Source organism: Hyperolius riggenbachi, chromosome 3 (assembly GCF_040937935.1).
Source record: "Hyperolius riggenbachi isolate aHypRig1 chromosome 3, aHypRig1.pri, whole genome shotgun sequence".
Classification (NCBI taxonomy): Eukaryota; Metazoa; Chordata; class Amphibia; order Anura; family Hyperoliidae; genus Hyperolius; species Hyperolius riggenbachi.
The window spans coordinates 467,384,849-467,406,584 of NC_090648.1; the positions used below are offsets into that span (position 1 = coordinate 467,384,849).

The 21,736-nt window shown below is 44.4% G+C and overlaps 1 protein-coding gene across 1 annotated transcript; it reads right to left on the reverse strand.

Moving 5' to 3' along the window:
* Positions 1–8,185: 8,185 nt before the first annotated feature.
* LOC137562409 (E3 ubiquitin/ISG15 ligase TRIM25-like) lies at positions 8,186–9,436 on the reverse strand. Its single transcript, XM_068273750.1, has one exon. It carries the CDS (start codon positions 9,434–9,436, stop codon positions 8,186–8,188), a length of 1,251 nt encoding a protein of 416 aa, XP_068129851.1.
* Between the last annotated feature and the right edge of the window lie 12,300 nt (positions 9,437–21,736).

A 21,736-nucleotide genomic window follows, 5' to 3' on the forward strand; every position in this document is an offset into this window, starting at 1 on the left:
CAGGATGCAGCCAACCAGGTTCTCTCAATGGGATGTATTCACTAAACTGCAGTAAACAGAACCACGTGTGTAAAGTCTTACCGTATGATGATTAGAGTGTAATGCAATTCATGGAACGCATTACGCGCTACTCAAGACATTACATACGTTGTTCTGTTTACCCGAGCTTAGGGAACACACCCCAATATATTTATAGTAGGATAGATATACAGCCATGCAATTAGAAAAGGGAGATCACACTTCTTTTTCTTTCCATGAAATAACCAGACAGCTCATGGTGGCCCAGAACCACCTGAAAGGTATAAAGGGCTAAAAGAGACCAAAAAGCACACTATCAAAAAGCAAAGCTAAACGTAATTTTGGTGGTTCTGGGCCACCATGAGCTGTCTGGGTATTTCTTAGTACTGGTCCAAACCCTATCCCATATAATGAGGCATCTTGAATCCGGCTACCGGCATTTAGTGGCACTTTATTTGGCCTGAGGAAGTGGGCGAGTTCACACGAAACGCGTTGCCTGTGCTTTTTTTTACTAATAAATATCCATTCCTATATGAGTGTGTCGTCATTGAGGTAAGCCACCTCATTTATTTATGTTTTAGTTGCTTTTAATGTATTTTTTTCACCTTGGGCGCCTCTTTACCCCTTTCTACTGTGTCTCACCCCCTCCATGAGGTGCTCCTACACCTGACCACTGGTGGTCTCTAACACTACCTAGTTTGCCAGTGTGTAAAGAGTTTTTTCAAGATAGCGACCTTTGCCAGGTCTCCTGGTACCCCGAGTGGAGTCGGGGTTTGTGCATCTCCACCTGTCTGCAGTGGTCGGTTGCCCTTTCTGCAACCTGCCTTTGTGAGTATTATTTCAACACCATTTCAATCTCTGTGACGTACTGCACCATCTGGGCTCCCGTTGTCTTTGTGTTTCTTTCCATAGGGTGCATATACACACCCTCAACCTTCTTCTATCCCATATAGCCATATCATTCCATGCCATGCACTGATGAGGGCCAAAACGTCAGAAACAGGCTGTCTGCATGTGGGGTTGATGTGGCTCTGTAAAATCTTTTAGCTTCAGGCTCACTACACAACAGTAGTTCTGGATATGCAGCCTGGCTTCCAAGGTCATAAAGAGATCATTTGCATATTCAGGAGTGAAGCATCATGGGTAACCACAGTTGCTCACTTACAACTGAATTATCGCAAATATCTTCTGTTTTAAAGAGAATCTGTATTGTTAAAATCGCACAAAAGTAAACATACCAGTGCATTAGGGGACATCTCCTATTCCCCTCTGTCACAATTTCGCCGCTCCCCGCCGCATTAAAAGTAGTCAAAAACAGTTTTCAAAAGTTTGTTTATAAACAAACAAAATGGCCACCAAAACAGGAAGTAGGTTGATGTACAGTATGTCCACACATAGAAAATGCATCCATACACAAGCAGGCTGTATACAGCCTTCCTTTTGAATCTCAAAAGATCATTTGTGTGTTTACCTTCTGTCCCCCTGCAGCTCTCATCCACTGAATACTAGTGACAGGCTGTGAGGCTGATCGTTTCTTCCTGCAGACAGCTCTGCCCTGTCTGTAATTCCTCAGTATGTGTCAGCCAGCTCCTTTCACAGCCTCACAGAGGAGGATTTTTATCCAGCTCTCTTTCACTGATGGAAATAACACACACACTGGAGTGTGCATAGAGGGGCCTGGAGAGGGGTGTGCATAACAGATCAGCACGGAAGAGTTGGCAGCCTTCCAGACACAAGGCCACAAGTCCGACAGGGGAAAGATACATTGATTTATTACAGAGACAGTGATAGTAGAAAGTGCTGCAGTAAGCCAGAGCACATTAGAATAGGTTTAGGAACTTGTAGGATGGTAGAAAAGGGGATGAAATTTTTGTTACAGAGTCTCTTTAAGACGGCAAAATTGCATTTAGCTTCCATGGAATAGAGAGAGTGTTCCCTTCACCCAGAGGAAGCAACCTTTATGAATATCTTCTTATTTGAGAAGCTTTCAGGACTCGCACCCCTGGGTGTTTGAATTCCAAATGGTGCCTCCACTTATTGTACTGATGTAATGTCCCTGTATGTTCTTATAACTGCTAGATACCCTGTAGCAGCTTTTGTTTATTGTTGTTTTTTATGCCACTACATTTACATTATACTTTATTGCAACTTCCCAGCTTGCTGAACTTAACTCTATTCTCATTTGAACCCTCCCGCTATCATTGCTGAACCCTAACCTAGACTTCACCTTTAAACTCCTCCACCAATATCTGTGCCACCTAATTCCGATATTTATTGTGCGTTGCTGGAACCCAAATTACCCACAGGGCGCCTCTATAGCCACAATTAACATTGCTGTCTATACAACACCCAAGCACCACTGGCACCCAAATCCCCTGCTTTGTCCTAGCTTGCCTATGGCCTTTTAAATCTTACCTGTCTGTGTGTGTGTGGGGGGGGGGGGGGGGGGATGATACAAAGGTGGAGTTTATAGTGGAACTTATAGTATAAATTGTTATGGTGATGGTTAATTGTACGATATGACTAAAGCTGCTAGATTAAGGCCAGCTGAGGCAGCCGATATTGACCACCTCAGCAGATAACCCATTGTGTGTATGGCAGCCCCTTACCGGTAAGTGATTACCAGGCAGACCAACTTAGCCAAGCGACCTTTGTTAGCGCTGCTCGCCCTGCCTGCTAAGTGATGTTATTATCTCAGTCAGCCCTCGACCTCCTCGCATTACAATAGAATGTATTGTCAGCTGTGCAGCTGACTCCTTGTCTGTACAGTCCTGGCCAAAAGTTTTGAGACTGTCAAAAATATTTGAAATTAGAAAAGTTGGTGCTTAAGTTTTTATAATAGCAATTTGGATATACTCCAGAATGTTATGAAGAGTATTAAGATGAATTGCATAGTCCTTTGCCATGAAAATTAACTGAATCCCAAAAAAAACCTTTCCACTGTATTTCATTGCTGTCATTAAAGGACCTGCTGAGATCATTTCAGTAATTGTCTTGTTAACTCAGGTGAGAATGTTGATGAGCACAAGGCTGGAGATCATTAAGTCAGGCTGATTGGGTTAGAATGGTAGACTTGAAATGTTAAAAGGAGGGTGATGCTTGAAATCATTGATCTTCCATTGTTAACCATGGTAACCAGCAAAGAAATGCATGCAGCCATCATTGCATAGCATAAAAATGGCTTCACAGGCAAGGATATTGTGGCTACTAAGATTGCACCTAAATCAACAATTTATAGAATCATGAAGAAGGAAAGAGGTTCAATTTTTGTTAATAAGGCTTCAGGGCATCCAAGAAAGTCCAGCAAGCGCCAGGTTAGTTTCCTAAAGAGGATTCAGCTGAGGGATCGGAGTGCAACCAGTGCAGATGTTGCTCAGGAATGGCAGCAGGCAGGCGTGAGCCCATCTGCACGCACAGTGAGGCAAAGACTTTTAGAAGATAGCCTGGTGTCAAGAAAGCCAGCAAAGAAGCCACTTCTCTCACAAAAAAAACATCAGGGACAGATTGATCTTCTGCAGAAAGTATGGTGAATGGACTGATGAGGACTGGGGCAAAGTCATATTCTCCGATGAAGCCCCATTCAGATTGTTTGGGGCATCTGGTAAAAGGCTTGTCAGGAGAAGAAAAGGTGAGCGCTACCATCAGTCCTGTGTCATGCCAACAGTAAAGCATCCTGAGACCATTCATGTGTGGGGTTGCTTCTCATCTATTTTGTCACAATTTTGTCAACAGACACAGGCATGAATAAAGAATCGTACCAAAACACCCTCCAACAGCAACTTCTTCCAACAATCCAACAACAGTTTGGTGAAGAACAATGCATTTTCCAGCACGATGGAGCACCGTGTCATAAGGCAAAAGTGACAACTAAGGGTTGGTTCAGACGGGCGTCTGCAGAGCTTTTACCGCTCAAGTGAATGGGAGAGTTTGTACCAGGCTTTTACCAGCATTTATGTGAACACGGCGTTCGGGTCCCGATTTTCCCTGCTGTTCAAGGCAACCCTGAACACTACATGTAGCGTCCTGGGGCAGTTAACCGCCATGGGTAATGTTCCCTTAGGGGAGGAAAAACGCTGACCGCATCCGAAAGCTATGTGAAGGCTGCTGAAAGCCCGAACGCAACGCCACCAAACGCGACACCACAGAAAGCAAGGCAGACGCCCGTGTGAACTAGCCCTAAGTGGCTCGGGGACCAAAACATTGAAATTTTGGGTCCATGGCCTGGAAACTCCCCAGATCTTAATCCCATTGAGAACTTGTGGTCATTCCTCAAGAGGCGGGGTGGACAAACAAAAAACAACTAATTCTGAGAAACTCAAAGAAGCGATTATGAAAGAATGGGTTGCTATCAGACAGGATTTGGCCCAGAAGTTGATTGAGAGCAAGCTCAGTCGAATTGCAGAGGTCCTGAAAAAGAAGGGCCAACACTGCAAATACTGACTCTTTGCATAAATCTCATGTAATTGTCAATAAAAGCCTTTGAAATGTATGAAGTGCTTATAATTATATTTCAGTGCATCACATAAACAACTGAAACAAAGATCTAAAAGCAGTTTAGCAGCAAACTTTGTGAAAACTAATATTTTTGCAGTCTCAAAACATTTGTGTCATGTGTGCTTTTGATGCGGATAGCGTCGCAGGGAGGTACGGTCGGTTAAGGGATGCGAACGAGCGTCAGGCTCACATGCGCGCGGATCGCCGGCGCACTTATACCTTTAGAAGACGCATCTGGTTCTGCCTTCTGATTGGTTGGGCTTCCTGGGCGGCGCTGTGTGAATCAGTCACAGTATTTCAGGACCTGCTTGTCATTCGAGCTTTGTCTGTTGTTGCGAAAACTTCACAGTGATTGCTCTCAGACCCTAGTCAGATCCCGGTGTGTTTGAACCGGCAGGATTCACACATAGCTTAGGATTATTATTATTACTGTATTGATTATTTATGTGTATGACCTTTTGCCTGAACCTCTGATTTCCCTCTCTGCCTCCTGATTCTATACCTTACCAATCTTATTTGTTGCCGACCCTCTGCTTGATTACCGACCTCGATTTCTGCCTTACGATTCTGTACCTTTGCCAATCTGATCTGCTGCCGACCTTTTGCCTGTATACCGACTCCGATTTCTGTTTAACGATTTTTTACCTCTGATTGACCGATCTGTTACCGACTCTGCCTGTACGACCACTCTCTGTTTTGTGATAGCCCCCAGCCACTTAGGGCTATCACTTAGGAGTACTCCTGTTTATACTGTGCACCCAAACACGTGATCACATTTGAATAAATTACTATCTGTTCTGATTGAGCTCACTCTGGTCATCCTATACGTCACTCAGGGACGGATCTAGACCAAGTTGCGCCTGGGGCAAGGTCAGGTTTTGGCGCCTAAAGGTCAGGTTTTGGCGCCTAAACTGCCATTCCCCATCCAGTTTTGGCGCCTAAAGGTCAGGTTTTGGCGCCTAAACTGCCATTCCCTATCCAGTTTTGGCAACTAAAGGTCAGGTTTTGGCACCTAAAGATCAGGTTTTGGCGCCTAAACTGCGATTCCCCATCCAAATTTTGGCAACTAAAGGTCAGGTTTTGGCACCTAAAGATCAGGTTTTGCCGCCTAAACTGCCATTCCCCATCCAAATTTTGTCGCCTTTTTAAGAATTCAACAAACTGCGCCTGGGGCAAGATACCCGCCTGCCCCACCGTAGATCCGTCCCTGGCTGGCACCACAAATAAATAAAAACAGCTCTTTCTTTAAACATCATTAAAATGACATGATATAAAAGTGAAAAATAATGGCCATGGTGCCAGCCTCATCGAATTATTTTCAGTTATATAGATTATTTTATTTTATTTTATAACATTGCATCATTCTGTCATATTTGCAGGTTTCAACCATACTCTGTAACATTAACTGCAGGTGGTCCTGCTCCTGTGAAGCATCGCTACCGTAATACTTCACTAGTGGCCGCTATGGTGTTAACCAGTTTGTCCCCCTTGACGTAGTTCTACATCAAGGAGGACATGTGCGCTCCTGCGCGCTCCCGCGGCTGATCACGCTCCCGGCCGCGGATTCGTTAGCCCAGGAATCAATGAATCGGGCCATGGTGCCCGATCACTGATTCCTCTCCCACGCAGAAAAAGCGACAGCTTCTCTCGGAAGCTTCGCTTTTTCGGACTTCTATGTCCCTCTACGCGTACATTGTACGCTTAGAGTGACGACATGTAAACAAACTCAAGGTTGCCATCTTGTGGCCAAAAAGTAAAACTACATCTAAAAGTAAAAAAAAAAATTAAAAAACACATATATTTCCCCAAATCAAACACTATCTACATCCCACCCTCCCAAAAATACCCACATAAAATGTTTAATTTAAAAAAAAAAAAAACATTACAATAAAAAAAACACATAAATATTTACCTAAGGGTCTAAACTTTTTAAATATCTATGTAAAGATGAAATATTTCTATATTTTTATTTTTTTTATAAGCTTGTAAATAGTGGTGGATGCAAAACGGAAAAAATGCTCTTTTATTTCCAAATAAAATATTGTCGCCATACATTGTGATAAGGACATCATTTAAATGGTGAAATAACCGGGACAAATGGGCAAATACAATACGTGGGTTTTAATTATGGAGGCATGTATTATTTTAAAACTATAATGGCCGAAAACTGAGAAATAATGAATTTTTTCAGTTTTTTTCTTATTCTTACTGTTAAAATGCATTTACAGTAAGGTAGCTCTTAGCAAAATGTACCACCCAAAGAAAGCCTAATTGGTGGCGGAAAAAACAAGATATAGATCAGTTCATTGTGATAAGTAGTGATAAAGTTATAGGCTAATGAATAGGAGGTGAACATTGCTCGGATGCATAAAGTGAAAACGATAGAGGGCTTAAGTGGTTGGTTAATTTACATTGTTATGTAAATTAACACAGTAGCAGACACGACAGGAGCAGGACCGCCCGCAGTTAATGTTACGCGCATTGCTAAGGAAGGCACACTCCTTACATGGCAGCGAGCGCTGCTATGTAAGGCGTGCATAGCGCGCAGTACAGCACATTAAGCTGCACTGCTTTACCAGCCCAGCTTGATGAATCAAGCCATATGTGTTTACATGTATTTTTTAAATGTTACATTTTTTTATGACAGTGGTGCTTTAAGTCTACTCTATTTTTTTTCCATTTCCTGCCCAACCAGATTCTGGCTGGCACTGTACACACCAGCATAAGCTAAATAATGCTTTCTAATCTCAGTGACACTGTCCTCTCCCTTTACGTAAAAGACCACTATCACGAAAAAAACATTGAAATTTTAAAATACATGTAAACACATACAAATAAGAGGTGGGTTTCTTCCAGAGTAAAATGAGCCATAAATTACTTTTCTACTATGTTGCTGTCGCTTACAGTAGGTAGTAGAAATCTGACAGAACCGCCAGGTTTTGGCTAGTCCTTCTCCTCATGGGGGATACTCAACATGGCTTTTATTCTCTATATAGACACTCCCTGAAAATGATTGGTACAGAGACGCTGGCCAGTCGCCCTGCGCATTGCACACTTTTTTTGGCAGTTGGATTAAGTAACTGCCATTCACTAAGTGCGTTTGAAAATAACAAAAACCCTAAGAATCCCCCATGATGGGCTGGTCCAAAACCTGTCAGTTCTGTCAGATTTCTATTACCTACTGTAAGTGACAGCAACATAGGAGAAAAGTCATGTACGTCTCATTTTGCTCTGGAAGACATGAACTTCGTATTTGTACGTGCTCCTGCTGAACCCTTTCTGTCCCTGGGCCCACCACTTCTGTGAGTTTGTGGGGTTATTATTACACTTCTTCTTAGATGTCATCAGTTTATTTTCATGAGAAGCTGCCATCTCCCCATTAACTGAACCAGACTGAAAAGGTCTTTGGGTCTCTGACTTCCTAAAGGGCAGAAACTGTCGATTGTATAAATACGTACAAGAAATAAAGCCGCTGGGAGACTGCGGCGCAGGATATAGCCGATATACGGCTTACTCTGCTCCTGCACAAGTCCTGGCGGCGTTACTTACTATTCCCCCTCCAGGTCCAGGCTATTGCTGGCGGCCCAATTATAGTGCTTTAAAAGTAACTTCAGCTCCGTCTTCTGATGGCGCTGAAGTTATTCACTGTGTGCCGCTATAGCCGTAAATCCTATTACGGTCTATGGTGGCGACGGCTGCGGCCAAATCTCCGACGGTGTGTTCGGTATAAATTGCCCGACTGCGGGCTCACACAGAAGTTATACTTTGCCTCGGACACCATGTTATCTAGACCTCTGTGCAATGTTGCCAGGATCACCTGCTCATCCAGGTTGCCTGCAGGTTCAGACATTAGGTCATCAAAAGCATCATATGTTCCCACAGTTGTACATTTACCAAATTTCAACTCATTCTCAGAAGCTGCCATCCCCCCATGAAATGAGCCCCCATAACCCTCCATGAACCACCACCCCCAACTAGTACATTTACCAAATCTCATCTCATCCTTATATATGCCGGTGTACTTAGGTTCCTGCAAGACAGTCAGTGGGTCAGTCTCTTTACACAGCTTCTTCATGTCACGAATCTTGCTGGACAGTTCATTCCTCTTTACTTTCAGCTGATGGACAGTATTAGAGAAGGACCGAGTCATGTGCTCTTTCTGTTTAGAGATTTCGCTCAGGACTCTTTTCTCCAGGTCTTCCAGCTGTCTCCTGAGCTCTCCGAACAGGGCAGTGGCTCTCTGAGATACATCCTTTACAGTTTCTTGCATTTTCTCACTCTGTTTTCTCAGATTATGAAGCCTTTCCTTAATACAATCTTCTTCTTCGATTACTGCTTGTACAGCATCTCTCAGTATTGTCTTTTTCTTCCTAGCAGCCTTGTCAAGCATCTCCACCTTGTGTCCCCGATGTTCTCCAGCCAGACTGCAGGACACACAGATACACACATTGTCCTGAGTGCAGTAATATTCCAGGATCTTCTTATGTATGCAGCATTTCCTGTTCTCCAGAGAAGTGGTGGGGTCAACAATGACGTGTTCTGGTGACTTGCTGTGGACTCTCAGGTGTTTATCACACAGAGAAGATTCACACATCAGGCAGGATTTAACAGCAGGTACAGGAGAATCAACACAGTAAGTACAGGCGATCCCGGTGAATTTCTTCAGATCTGGTGGAGTAGAGCATAATGCTAATCTCTGTACTATGTTGCAAAGAGTTGTGTTTCTCTGAAGTTCCGGGCGTCTCCTGAAATCTGCTCTGCATTCTGGACAGGAATGTCCTCTTCCAGACCTCTCTTGGGCATTCAGCACTCGGTGAATACAGTCCCGGCAGAAGTTGTGTCCACATCTCAGGGTCACAGGATCTGTATAAACGCTCAGACAGATTGAGCAGTTTAACTCCTCTTTCAGATCAGCAGAAGCCATAGTTGTTAGCAGGAGAAAGAAATGAAAGTTAGAGGGAGTTCCTCCCCTCCTACTACCAAGTGGGATGTGGCAGACAAATCTGAATGTTAAAGTGAAAGTGTAACTATAAAGCTTAGCTGTCAGATCTTTAGCTCTATGTCTAAAACTAATTGTGCCCATACACAGTACAATTTTTTCATTTTTTTTTTCCATCAGAGAAATTCGATCGATTATTCTGTTTGGTCATATCGTTTTTAAAATTCCTTTCGAGGTACCATGCATGAACGCTGATTTTTCTGAAAATTCGAGAAAAATGATCAAATAAGAAGAAAAAGTTGGTTTATCTAATAATCTTTTCTTAAACAACCTACCATACACTCATAAATAATCTGCCTTTGATGCCTGTATTCCTACTGCTGGAGTTTATAGCAAAACCTTATGAATAATGGTCTCTCAAGAAACTTTCTGAGTGAATGTTGCTCCCCTTATGCAAGGCTCTCATGGCAGTATTTAGCCGCTAGCTAAGAATTATATCCCTTCATTATTTTAAAATATATCCTTCCTAGTTTAGCACTGGAAGTCACTTTTCACACCCTTATCTGGAGAATTAATTCTAGTTGGATAGCACTCTGAAGAAAGGAAGAGACAGCGGGAATCTCTGATCAGTTATTTATCTTTTTATTTATTTGTATTTATGTATTATTTATTGATTAATATTTCTTGATTAGTTACCATATTTATTTTATTTATATTCTTCTTATTTGTTGCTCAACAAACCCTATCTGCACCAGGCATGCAATAATTAAATATACCCAGTGGAGCCAAGTTGTTTTACATACCTAGCATCAGAATTATCTTACCTGTTTCTGGAACCATAAATCTTAAAGGAAGTAATTATATAGAGTAAGCTACAAGTTTGGACTGCAAGGGACAGAGAACTGATAGGATATGGACCTAGTGGGCTGCTCTATATGCTCAGTTCTATGGCAAGGCCAGGGGCGCCTCTAGCCATTTTGTCACTCCAGGTGAGAAAACCTGTGGTGCCCTCCCCAAATCCCCCGCCCGAAGCTCCCACCATGAAAATAATTTTTTTTTTAAATTGTAATGCGGCAAGTTTCAACAAAAAATACACATATTGCGGACGCATTTCGTCAGAAAATAATTGTAATGCAGCAGCATTTCACCCGAAAATAATCATAATGCGGCAATGTTTCACCAGAAAAGAATCGTAATGCGGCAATGTTTCACCAGAAATTACTTATTGCAGCAGGGCGTCATCAGAAAATACACGTAAATGCAGCAGCGTTTCACCAGAAAATACGCAATGTGGGCAGCGTTTCACCAGAAAATACATGTAATGTGGGCAGAGAAGGCACAGAGGGACACAGCAGCAACTGCCTGCTACTTATGCTAAGCAGATGCAGCAGAAACAAGTAATAGAATACAGATGGGGTGGGGCTTATTCTAGGGGTGTGGCTTCATGTGGGGGAGGGGCTTAATACAGCAACATGGCGCCCACAGGACCAATGGCACTCCAGGCAATGGCCTGTACTGCCTATGCCTAAAAGCGCCCCTGGGCAAGGCTATTATAGCCACTTTTATAGAAGAGTTCTATTCTCTTCTGCTAGGTGCGAATATATAGAGGTTGATGTTGAATAGGTGTGTTGCTAACTTATTCTTAGCCCACATGAAAGAAGAATGTAGTCAGGGGCATAGCAATAGGTGTTGCAGAGGTTGCGACTGCATCGGGGCCCCTGGGCCAGAGGGGCCCCGAAGGGCCCTCCCTCAACTACAGTTTTAGCTCTCTATTGCTCCTGTGCTCATAATAATCACTTCTATAGATACTTTGAATAGTGGTAATCATTAACATACTGTTCCCCATCCCCTTCTTGCACCTCTGACATTGTAGTTGCCATTGGCAGGTTTTGGTGCGCTGTATCAATAGTTATGTATAGAGTGCTTGGGGGGCCCCATTGTAAAACTTGCATCGGGGCCCTCAGCTCCTTAGCTACACCACTGAATGTAGTGTATTTTAAAGTTTATTAACCTCTTCTACCCACAGGTTATGTAAGATCGGCTGTAATAGATAAGAAGAAGGCAAAAAAGAGTGCCATTGGTTATTGATTAATTCTACTGTATTATCATCTCTTTCAGTTACCTTCAATTTATTTACTTATTTGGTTTTAATAAATCCAAATTGAACCATTTTGTGTTGGTCAGTGCCTGGTGAGCTCCTCCTGGTTGGGTAACAATTTTGGACTTGTTGCAAAGGTAATATATTAAATAGCAAACGCAATCTTGTGCTCGGGTTTGCTCTTAAAGAGGAACTGTAACATAAAAATATCCCCTGGGGGGTACTCACCTCGGGTGGGGGAAGCCTCCGGATCCTAATGAGGCTTCCCACGCCGTCCTCCATCCGTCAGGGGTCTCGCTGCAGCCCTCCGTGGAGTCCGGGCAGCGGTGACGTCATTATTTACCTTCCTGGCTCCTGCGCAGGCGCTCTGACGGCTTTCCATTCCGAACTACACGGAAATACCCGATCGCCGTCGGGTCCGCTCTACTGCGCAGGCGCAAGTCTCCTGCGCCTGCGCAGTAGAGCGGACCCGAATGAGATCGGGTATTTCCGTGTAGTTCGGAATGGAAAGCCGCCACAGCGCCCCCGCTGGAGCCAGCAAAGGTAAATATTGAAATGACAGTCGGCACAGTCGCCGGCTGTTCAGAGGGCTGCGGAGAGACCCCCGTGGGACAGAGGACGGCGTGGGAAGCCTCATTAGGATCCGGAGGCTTCCCCCACCCGAGGTGAGTACCCCCCAGGGGATGTTTTTAATGTTACAGAGTCTCTTTAAGAGGAAATGTAATGAAAATAATGTAACGAATAAAAATTAATAAAATACGTTTTTTTTATATAATATTCATTGATAAATCATTTAGTCAGTGTTTGTCCATTGGAAAATCTTTCATGTCTGCATTCTAAAATTTTGCACTTACTGGGTCACGTTGCACTAGAAGCGTTTATCTTTCCACAATCCCTACGCACAGCCCCCCCCCCCCCCCCCCCCTGGAAAATGTTCTGCAGATGCACATGGTGCAGCAAAATTATACATGTAGTCATATATAGTATATATAGTTATGTACATATAGTCAGATCCCCCCTGTATATAGCCAGTGTATACAGTCGGGTCCCCCCATATATAGCCAGTGTATATAGTCAGATCCCCCTGTATATGGTCAGATCCCCCTGTATATAGCCAGTTAGATCTCCCCTGCATACAAGCAGTGTATATAGTCAAACCCCCCTCCCCCCCCCCCCCGACCTCGTATACAGGCAGTGTATATAGTCAGAACCACCCCCTGTACACAGGCAGTGTATACAGCCAGATAGATCCCTACCCCCATATATAGGCAGAGTGTATAGTCAGATCTCCCCCCCATCTATTGGCAGTTTATATAATGATAAAAAATAGGTGTAAAAAAAATCTTAAGAACAACAGTTTAGAAAAAGCATAGGTGCTAAGTTCAATGCAATAAATTATATAAACAGAAGTTCTCTCTCCTTGCAGGCTATCACCACACTCCACACAAGTGCTCACTCACCACCAGATGGTTTGACAGATAAAACTGTCATCAAACGTACAGTATGTCCGTAGAGCTCTCTGGTCTCATCGGCTGATGACTCCATGCAGATCTACAGTCTGTACTCCAAACACTGTACTGCTGCCATTATAGCGAAGACGTTTTTGAATAGCCTTACCTGGCTTTAGTAAGAAATGTGATCCAATATCAGAACGGTACCACCGCTAAATTTCTACAACTCGATGTATCGCCTGACACACGTATTATCTACAATAATGTAAAGGTGGCAATACATCAGGCGACTTGGCAGCCGATCGACCATCCAATTCGATTATTAAAATCAAATTAGATGAAAGTCATTGTCACATAGTGCATGCCCGACCGACAAAGCGACCAGTATCTGCCCCAATATTGGTCGCTTTGTCGATAGCGCGTGCTGCAAGATGTCAGGCCAAAGTTTGTTGGTCGGGTGCGCAGCAGGAACGGCATGCAATTTCCCGACGATGAACGCAACCATCCGCCGCCTCGCCGCTTTGCCCCGCTGTGTATACATTACGTGTCCGTGGCCTCCGCTTGTCCCCTGCTGCTCTGGGCGCAATCTCCTCTTCCGCATACACACATGCCCCACGTGGTTTCCTGGTAAGGGCGTGCGTGTGACCTCACACACGTACGCCCTTACTAGACCATGTGGGGCATGTGTGTATGCGAAGAAGATAATGCGCCCGGGAAGCCAGCGTGGGACAAACGGAGGCTGCAGACAGGTAATGTATCACTTTGGCACAGTGGGCATTAGGGGGCACAGCAGCGAGGCAGCGCACAGGGCCGATTCTCGAACCATTTCAGAATGAAATTGATCACAAATCGGAGTGTGGTGTATGGGCAGCTGACAGATCTCTCTCTTATCAGATTCGATAAGAGACAGAACTCTGTGCATTCTTCCCACAGATAAGTGTATGACCGAATCCTCCCTGAAGCTCACATGGGATAGATAATGGTCGTCTAAGCGGTTCATTTTTGGTGGGTGTAGATCTGATCTGTCTTGGTCAGGAGTCACCAGAGCCAAATGGCCAGGCTACTCACTGCTTTGCATCCGGTCCAATCCCCCACCGCTTGGGTCCGCTGCCCCAGGGACAAGCACTGCAATACGGATGTGAGTCGCAGGGGTCCAATCAATATTGTGGCACTTGTCTCCGGCAGCAGAGGACCCAAGTGGCAGTGGCAATGTCAACGAGCAAATGTATAGGTTAAAGGCCTAGTGAGAACTGACATTGTCCGTACCCATACCAATGCTTCTGTAGGCTTTCATGATGTCGTGTAGGTTCCAAGTTTACTTTCCGATTCCGCCAAGGAATTAAATGGACACATTTAAGATGGACAAAGAATTTAACCATCTCAACGTTCTACCCAGTGCCTTTATGAAAGGGCATGGAGATATGGCTTCATCTTGTGAACGGCCATAGGTAATTACAATTTGGACAATCACCTGATTTGGTGTAATCCATTCATAATTTTGCGTAATGTTCGCGTAATTTTGTGCCAACTTTAGATTGCTATGATAGCAAAGCCCCCAAACATGCTATGGTCACCAAAATTGGGTGGAAACAAGGGAATTATTTTTTTTTTAAAAGACCTTGTAGTTCTTGAGAAAATCGATTTTGAAAATGCACAGGAAAAAAGGGATTCTAAATTCAGAAAAATGAACATTTAAACTCCTTGCCGGTCCAATACCCGCCGGCAAGGGGGCAGCGCAGCACTTTTTAAAAAAAAAAATTTTTTAAATCATGTAGCGAGCCCAGGGCTCGCTACATGATGGCCGCTGAGCGGCGGCATCCCCCCACCCACTCCGATCGCCTCCGGCGATCAGAGTAAGCAGGAAATCCCGTTCAGAACAGGATTTCCTGCAGGGCTTCCCCGGTCGCCATGGCAACGGGGCGGGATGACGTCACCGACATCATGGACGTCGGGACGTCATAGGGAATCCCCATCCACCCCTCAGCGCTGCCTGGCACTGATTGGCCAGGCTGCGCAGGGGTCTGGGGGGGGCGGCGCGGCGGGTAGCGGCGAATCGGCGGGTAGTGGCGGCGATTGCATACCACACACAGCTAGCAAAGTGCTAGCTGCGTGTAGGAAAAAAAATTATGCAAATCGGCCCAGCAGGGCCTGAGAAATCCTCCTGCGCAGGTTACTCCGAGCTGAGCTCGGGATAACCGGCAAGGAGGTTAAACCCAATTTTGCTTAGCATTTTTTACATTGATTTTCTCAAAAACAACAAGGTCTTTTTGCCTTGTTCCACTATTCCCCTTAACATACAGAGCAATATTGGTGTTGATAGCATATATGGGGACTTTTCTATTAACTGATAAAGTCTGCACAAAATTGCATACAATTGCAAAATGACGGTTGCTGAATACTTTTACAAACTGAATTAATTACGATTTTACCCAAAATTTTCCATTACGATTTTGTATTGTTTTTGCAAAATTTTGATGCAAAATTACGATTATGCAAAATTTTTGCTCATCACTATTGAGCAGAGATGGGCATTCTCAGTAAATAATGATTGGTAGGGTGAGGTCAGGTGATCTGTTCTGCGCTGGGAAAGAAACTCGCATTTTTCTGGCAGCAAGGAGCTACAAGGCTACAGGATGCAGCCAGCCAGGTTCTCTCAATATATTTCTAGCAGGATATACAGATGTTCGAGGCATAAAAGATTGTGCATTGCTAATTAACCTCTTGAGGACTGCAGGGCTAAACCCCCCTAGTGACCAGGCCATTTTTAGTAAAATCGGCCACTGCAGTTTTAAGGCCAAGCTGCAGGGCCGCACAACACAGCACACAAGTGATCCCCCCCCTTTTCTCCCCACCAACAGAGCTCTCTGTTGGTGGGGTCTGATCACTCCCCCCATGTTTATTTTGTTTTAAATAAACATTATTGTTCGTGTTTTGTTTGTTTTTTACCCTGTCTCTTTAAAACCCTTCCCTCCCTCCCTCCCCACAGCCGGCCAATTACGGCGTTCGGCTGTCGTAGGCTTCTGCCTATGAGAGCCGATTGCTCTCTTGTCCCCCAGGGATCGCAGCGATCACGACGTCTATTAGTCTCCCGAGCAGCAATGGCCGCTCGGAGACTAAAAAGGGGGCGGAGCTCCACCCTCCGAGCATGAGGTGCGTGTGCAGGGTGCACGCGATCTCATGCAAATTACAGCCCCAGGACTTTACGCCAATCAGCGTTAGGCGGTCCTGGGGCTGCCGCCGCGGCCACGCCCATTGGCGTGACGCGGTCAGAAACAGGTTAATGCAATTTTTTTTATTATGTGTATTTAACCATTTACCGCCATCCTAACGTATTAAAACGTCATGCTTACCGCTATTAACAGCAACATGACGTTTTAATACGTCGCGCATTCCCGCCGCTGCTACCGCCGTGTGTCCGCCGCTACCGCCGCCATTACCGTCGGGATCCCGTGCTGGGTGATTGGGGAAGAGGACTGAACAGTCCTCTACCCAATCGCAGTGCCTGGAGTGAATGGACGTGACCGCGAACAGCGGCTACGTCCATTCACATAAACAGGAAATGTAACAGTTTAATAAAGTGTAAAAAAAAAAAAAAAAAAAATGAACACGGCCTATGAGTGTTCACTAGCGCCATCTTGTGGCCAAAAAGTATATTACACCTACAAAATACATACATTTTCAAGTATATACACATCATTAATAAAATTACACTTCCAACCCTCCCCCCCCAAAAAAACACTTGTAAAAAAAAAAATCAGCTTAAAAAAAATAAATAGATAGTTGCCTTAGGGACTCAGCTTTTTTTATTCTATATTTTATGGGGGAAAATTAATTTTAATTTATTACATAGGGGCTTGTAATTATGGCCAGAACAAACAGAAAAATAACCACTTATATTTCAAAATAATATACTGTCGCCATACATTGTGGTAGGGACATAATCTAAACGGTTTAATTATCGGGACCACTGGGAAAATAAAACGTGTTTGTTTTATCCACAGGAGAATGTTTAATTTTAAAACTATAAAGGCTGAACACTGAGAAATAATGATTTTTTTTCTTTTTTTTTCTGTTTTTCTCATTAAAATGCATTTAGAATAAAAAAATTCTTAGCAAAATATACTATCCACAGAAAGCCTAATTGGTGTCGAAAAAAACGAGGTATAGATCATTTTCTTGTGATAAGTAGTAATAAAGTTATTAGGGAATAAAAGGGAGGAGCGCTGACAACTGAAAATTGCTCTGGTCCGTTAGGATAAAAACCCTTGGGGGTGAACTGGTTAAAAAAAGAGAGGCTTAACTACAGGTTTAAGCTTTATTTAATTACTTTGCTAACAGATTTGTTACACTTCCAAAGCAAAAGTATTTAAATTTAAAAAGTTTGATCAAAAACTGGTATATAGGAAATAGGGGATGTCCCCACTGAATGCACAATCACAATGAGCGCTGGCAGTAATAGAACAATATTATGCATGAAACTAAAAATACACAATTCTTTAGTAACACAGTTAAAAAGAAAACTAACAGACATTTCAGATTAAAGTCAATCTGGAAAAACAAACAAAGGATGGATAGTACTATTTACTAGTTCCGCATTGCCCTGCTAGTGTCACTGCTTCCACCACAAATTTCTGCAGTGTAGAGTTGCTTCAACCTGCATACAAAATTTGCATAATCCCACCTTAACTCAGAATTATGTGCATCTCATTGACCATCCCAGTAGTGAGTTGTGTGGCCTCCCCCATTACCAAGCCCCAGGCATTCTTATAGGACCCCTAGTGTCCCGAGCCAGGTATCCCTTTGGGTAGCCCAAGCCTGCCGAGCAGACATACTGCGCATGCGCGGTGTAGTATGTCTGGGTCAAAAGGCCCTCGCTGACTTGCCAAACTAAACAGGGCATTTTAGAGAGAATGGAGGAGGACACGGGAGGTGCAATAAGAATCCACACATCTCCCCACACAGACATTTCACATCCGTCTTCAACTTCAGGCTTGGCTCGAGTATCCTTTAAAGAGAATCTGAAATTAAAATAAAAAGCAGATACTCACCAAAGGAGAGGGAAGGTTCTGGGTCCTATAGCGCCTTCCCGGTCTCCCCATGGTCCCCACGTTCCGCTGCATGCTCCCCTGTTTGCAATCTACAGCCCATTAGTTGTAGACTGCTCTCTTCCACTTCTGGTGTGCTTCAGGAGTTTTTGGAAGCACCCTGGCTTCAGAAGACGGGCTGCTCCAAACTGTGCATGCGTGAGCGCCCTCTCTCGCGCACTTGTGCATGTGCAGTACAGAGCCATCCGTCTTCAGAAGCCCAAGTGCTCCCAAAGACTTCCAAAGCCGCCCAGGGCGGGAGACTTGAACCAGGGATCCAGCGTTGGAACACGGGGACCATAATGAGAACAGGGAGGCTCTATAGCAGGGGTCCCCAACCTTTTCCGGCCCGGGGACCGCTTTCTGACCAAATTTTTCTCCGGGGACCGGGAAGGGGGGGGGGGGCTGCGGGTGGGAGGGGTCAGGGGGAGGATGTGGGTGGTGTGCGGCCTAGTGGACAGTGTTGTGCGCAGCGGGTTATGGGGGGGGGGGGGTTGGGTGCGGCAGCATGGCTAGTATAGTTGCCCCAGTGTAGGGAGTTTAGTTGCCCCAGTATGGCTAGTATAGTTACCCCAGTATAGTGCCCAGCATGGCTAGTATAGTGCCCAGCATGGCTAGTAAAGTGCCCAGTATAGGTAGGTAGTGGCCCAGCATAGCTAGTATAGTGCCCCAGCATGGCTAGTATAGTGCCTCCGCATGGCTAGTATAGTGCCCCCGCATGGCTAGTATAGTGCCCAACATGGCTAGTATAGTGCCCAGCATGGCTAGTATAGTGCCCAGCATGGCTAGTATAGTGCCCAAGTATGGCTAGTATAGTGCCCAGCATGGCTAGTATAGTGCCCAGCATGGTTAGTATAGTGCCCAGCATGGCTAGTATAGTGCCTAGCATGGCTAGTATAGTGCCCAGCATGGCTAGTATAGTGCCCAGCATGGCTAGTATAGTGCCCCAGGATGGCTAGTATAGTGCTCAGCATGGCTAGTATAGTGCCCAGCATGGCTAGTATAGTGCCCCAGTATGGCTAGTATAGTGCCCAGCGTGGCTAGTATAGTGCCCCAGCGTGGCTAGTATAGTGCCCCAGCATGGCTAGTATAGTGCCCAGCATGGCTAGTAAAATGCCCAGTATAGGTAGGTGGTGACCCCGCGGCCGCCGCTTCTGTTACCTTATGAGCGGGCGGCCGCTTCCGGATTCCCCCAGGCGCCGCTCTCCTTCAGTATCTCCGATAACAGCAGCGCGTCTTGTGGAGGAGGGAAGGAGGCGGGGCAGCGGCTTCCTGTAGCGGCGATATGCTACGCCGCTACCATGGCAACCGCTGCACCGCCTCCTTCCCTCCTCCACAAGACGCGCTGCTGTTATCGGAGATACTGAAAGAGAGCGGCGCCTGGGGGAATCCGGAAGCGGCAGCCCGCTCATAAGGCAACTGGAGCGGCGGCCGCGGGGGAGAGGGGCGAGAGGACTGACCCGCCGCGGCCCAGCTGGAAACTGCCAACGAACCGGCAGTGGGCCGCGGCCCGGTGGTTGGGGATCCCTGCTCTATAGGACCCAGAGCCTTCCCTCTCCTTAGGTATCTGTTTTTTTTATTTTTTACTACAGATTCTCTTTTAGGTGGCCATCCACTACCAATTTAACTTTTTCCGATCAATGTTCCAATCGGAAAATGGTTTGGAAAATAATCAGTACTCCACACACTGGAATAGATTTCTGACATATTTTGACCGAAATTTGACTGCAATGCACTCAATTCTTATACAATCAGTGGAAAATTTCCATCCAGTTTAATAAGGGGAATTTTGATTATCAGCCCAATATCTATCATTTTTCATCTATCAAACAGCTATCAACAGGTGCATTTGATTCAACCTCAATTTAATTTACCACTTCAGCCAACAGCGTCGAAAATCATATGCATCTGAGCAACGGTCACTTCCCATTCATTCGCCAATAACTTTATCGCTACTTATCACAATTAACTGATCTATATCTTGTTATTTCCGCCACTAATTAGGCTTTTTTTTGGGTAGTACATTTTGCTAAGAATTATTTTTTCTAAATCCATTTTAAAAGGAAGATTAACCACTTGAGGACCACAGTCTTTTCGCCCCTTAAGGACCAGAGCCTTTTTCTCCATTCAGACCACTGCAGCTTTCACGGTTTATTGCTCGGTCATACAACCTACCACCTAAATGAATTTTACCTCCTTTTCTTGTCACTAATACAGCTTTCTTTTGGTGCTATTTGATTGCTGCTGCGAGTTTTAGTTTTTATTATATTCATCAAAAAAGACATGAATTTTGTCAAAAAAAATGACTTTTTTAACTTTCTGTGCTGACATTTTTCAAATAAAGTAAAATTTCCTATACATTTGAGCGTGAAAGTTATTCTGCTACATGTCTTTGATAAAAAAAAACCATTCAGTGTATATTTATTGGATTGGGTAAAAGTTATAGCGTTTACAAACTATGGTGCCAAAAGTGAATTTTCCTATTTTCAAGCATCTCTGACTATTCTGACCCCCTGTCATGTTTCATGAGGTGCTAAAATTCCAGGATGGTATAAATACCCCCCAAATGACCCCATTTTGGAAAGAAGACATCCCAAAGTATTCACTGAGAGGCATGGTGAGTTCATAGAAGATTTTATTTTTTGTCACAAGTTAGCGGAAAATGACACTTTGTGACAAAAAAAAAAAAGTTTCCATTTCTTCTAACTTGCGACAAAAAAAAATGAAATCTGCCACGGACTCACTATGCTCCTCTCTGAATACCTTGAAGTGTCTTCTTTCCAAAATGGGGTCATTTGTGGGGTGTGTTCACTGTCCTGGCATTTTGGGGGGTGCCTAATTGTAAGCACCCCTGTAAAGCCTAAAGATGCTCATTGGACTTTTGGCCCCTTAGCGCAGTTAGGTTGCAAAAAAGTGCCACACATGTGGTATTGCCGTACTCAGGAGAAGTAGTGTAATGTGTTTTGGGGTGTATTTTTACACATACCCATGCTGGGTGGGAGAAATATCTCCGTAAATGACAATTTTTTGATTTTTTTTACACACAATTGTCTATTTACAGAGATATTTCTCCCACTCAGCATGGGTATGTGTAAAAATACACCCCAAAACACATTATACTACTTCTTCTGAGTACGGCGATACCACATGTGTGGCACTTTTTTGCACCCTAACTGCGCTAAGGGGCCCAAAGTCCAATGAGTACCTTTAGGATTTCACAGGTCATTTTGCGACATTTGGTTTCAAGACTACTCCTCACGGTTTAGGGCCCCTAAAATGCCAGGGCAGTATAGGAACCCCACAAATGACCCCATTTTAGAAAGAAAACACCCCAAGGTATTCCGTTAGGAGTATGGTGAGTTCATAGAAGATTTTTTTTTTTGTCACAAGTTAGCGGAAATTGATTTTAATTGTGTTTTTTCACAAAGTGTCATTTTCCGCTAACTTGTGACAAAAAATAAAATCTTCTATGAACTCACCATACTCCTAACGGAATACCTTGGGGTGTCTTCTTTCTAAAATGGGGTCATTTGTGGGGTTCCTATACTGCCCTGGCATTTTAGGGGCCCTAAACCGTGAGGAGTAGTCTTGAAACCAAATGTCGCAAAATGACCTGTGAAATCCTAAAGGTACTCATTGGACTTTGGGCCCC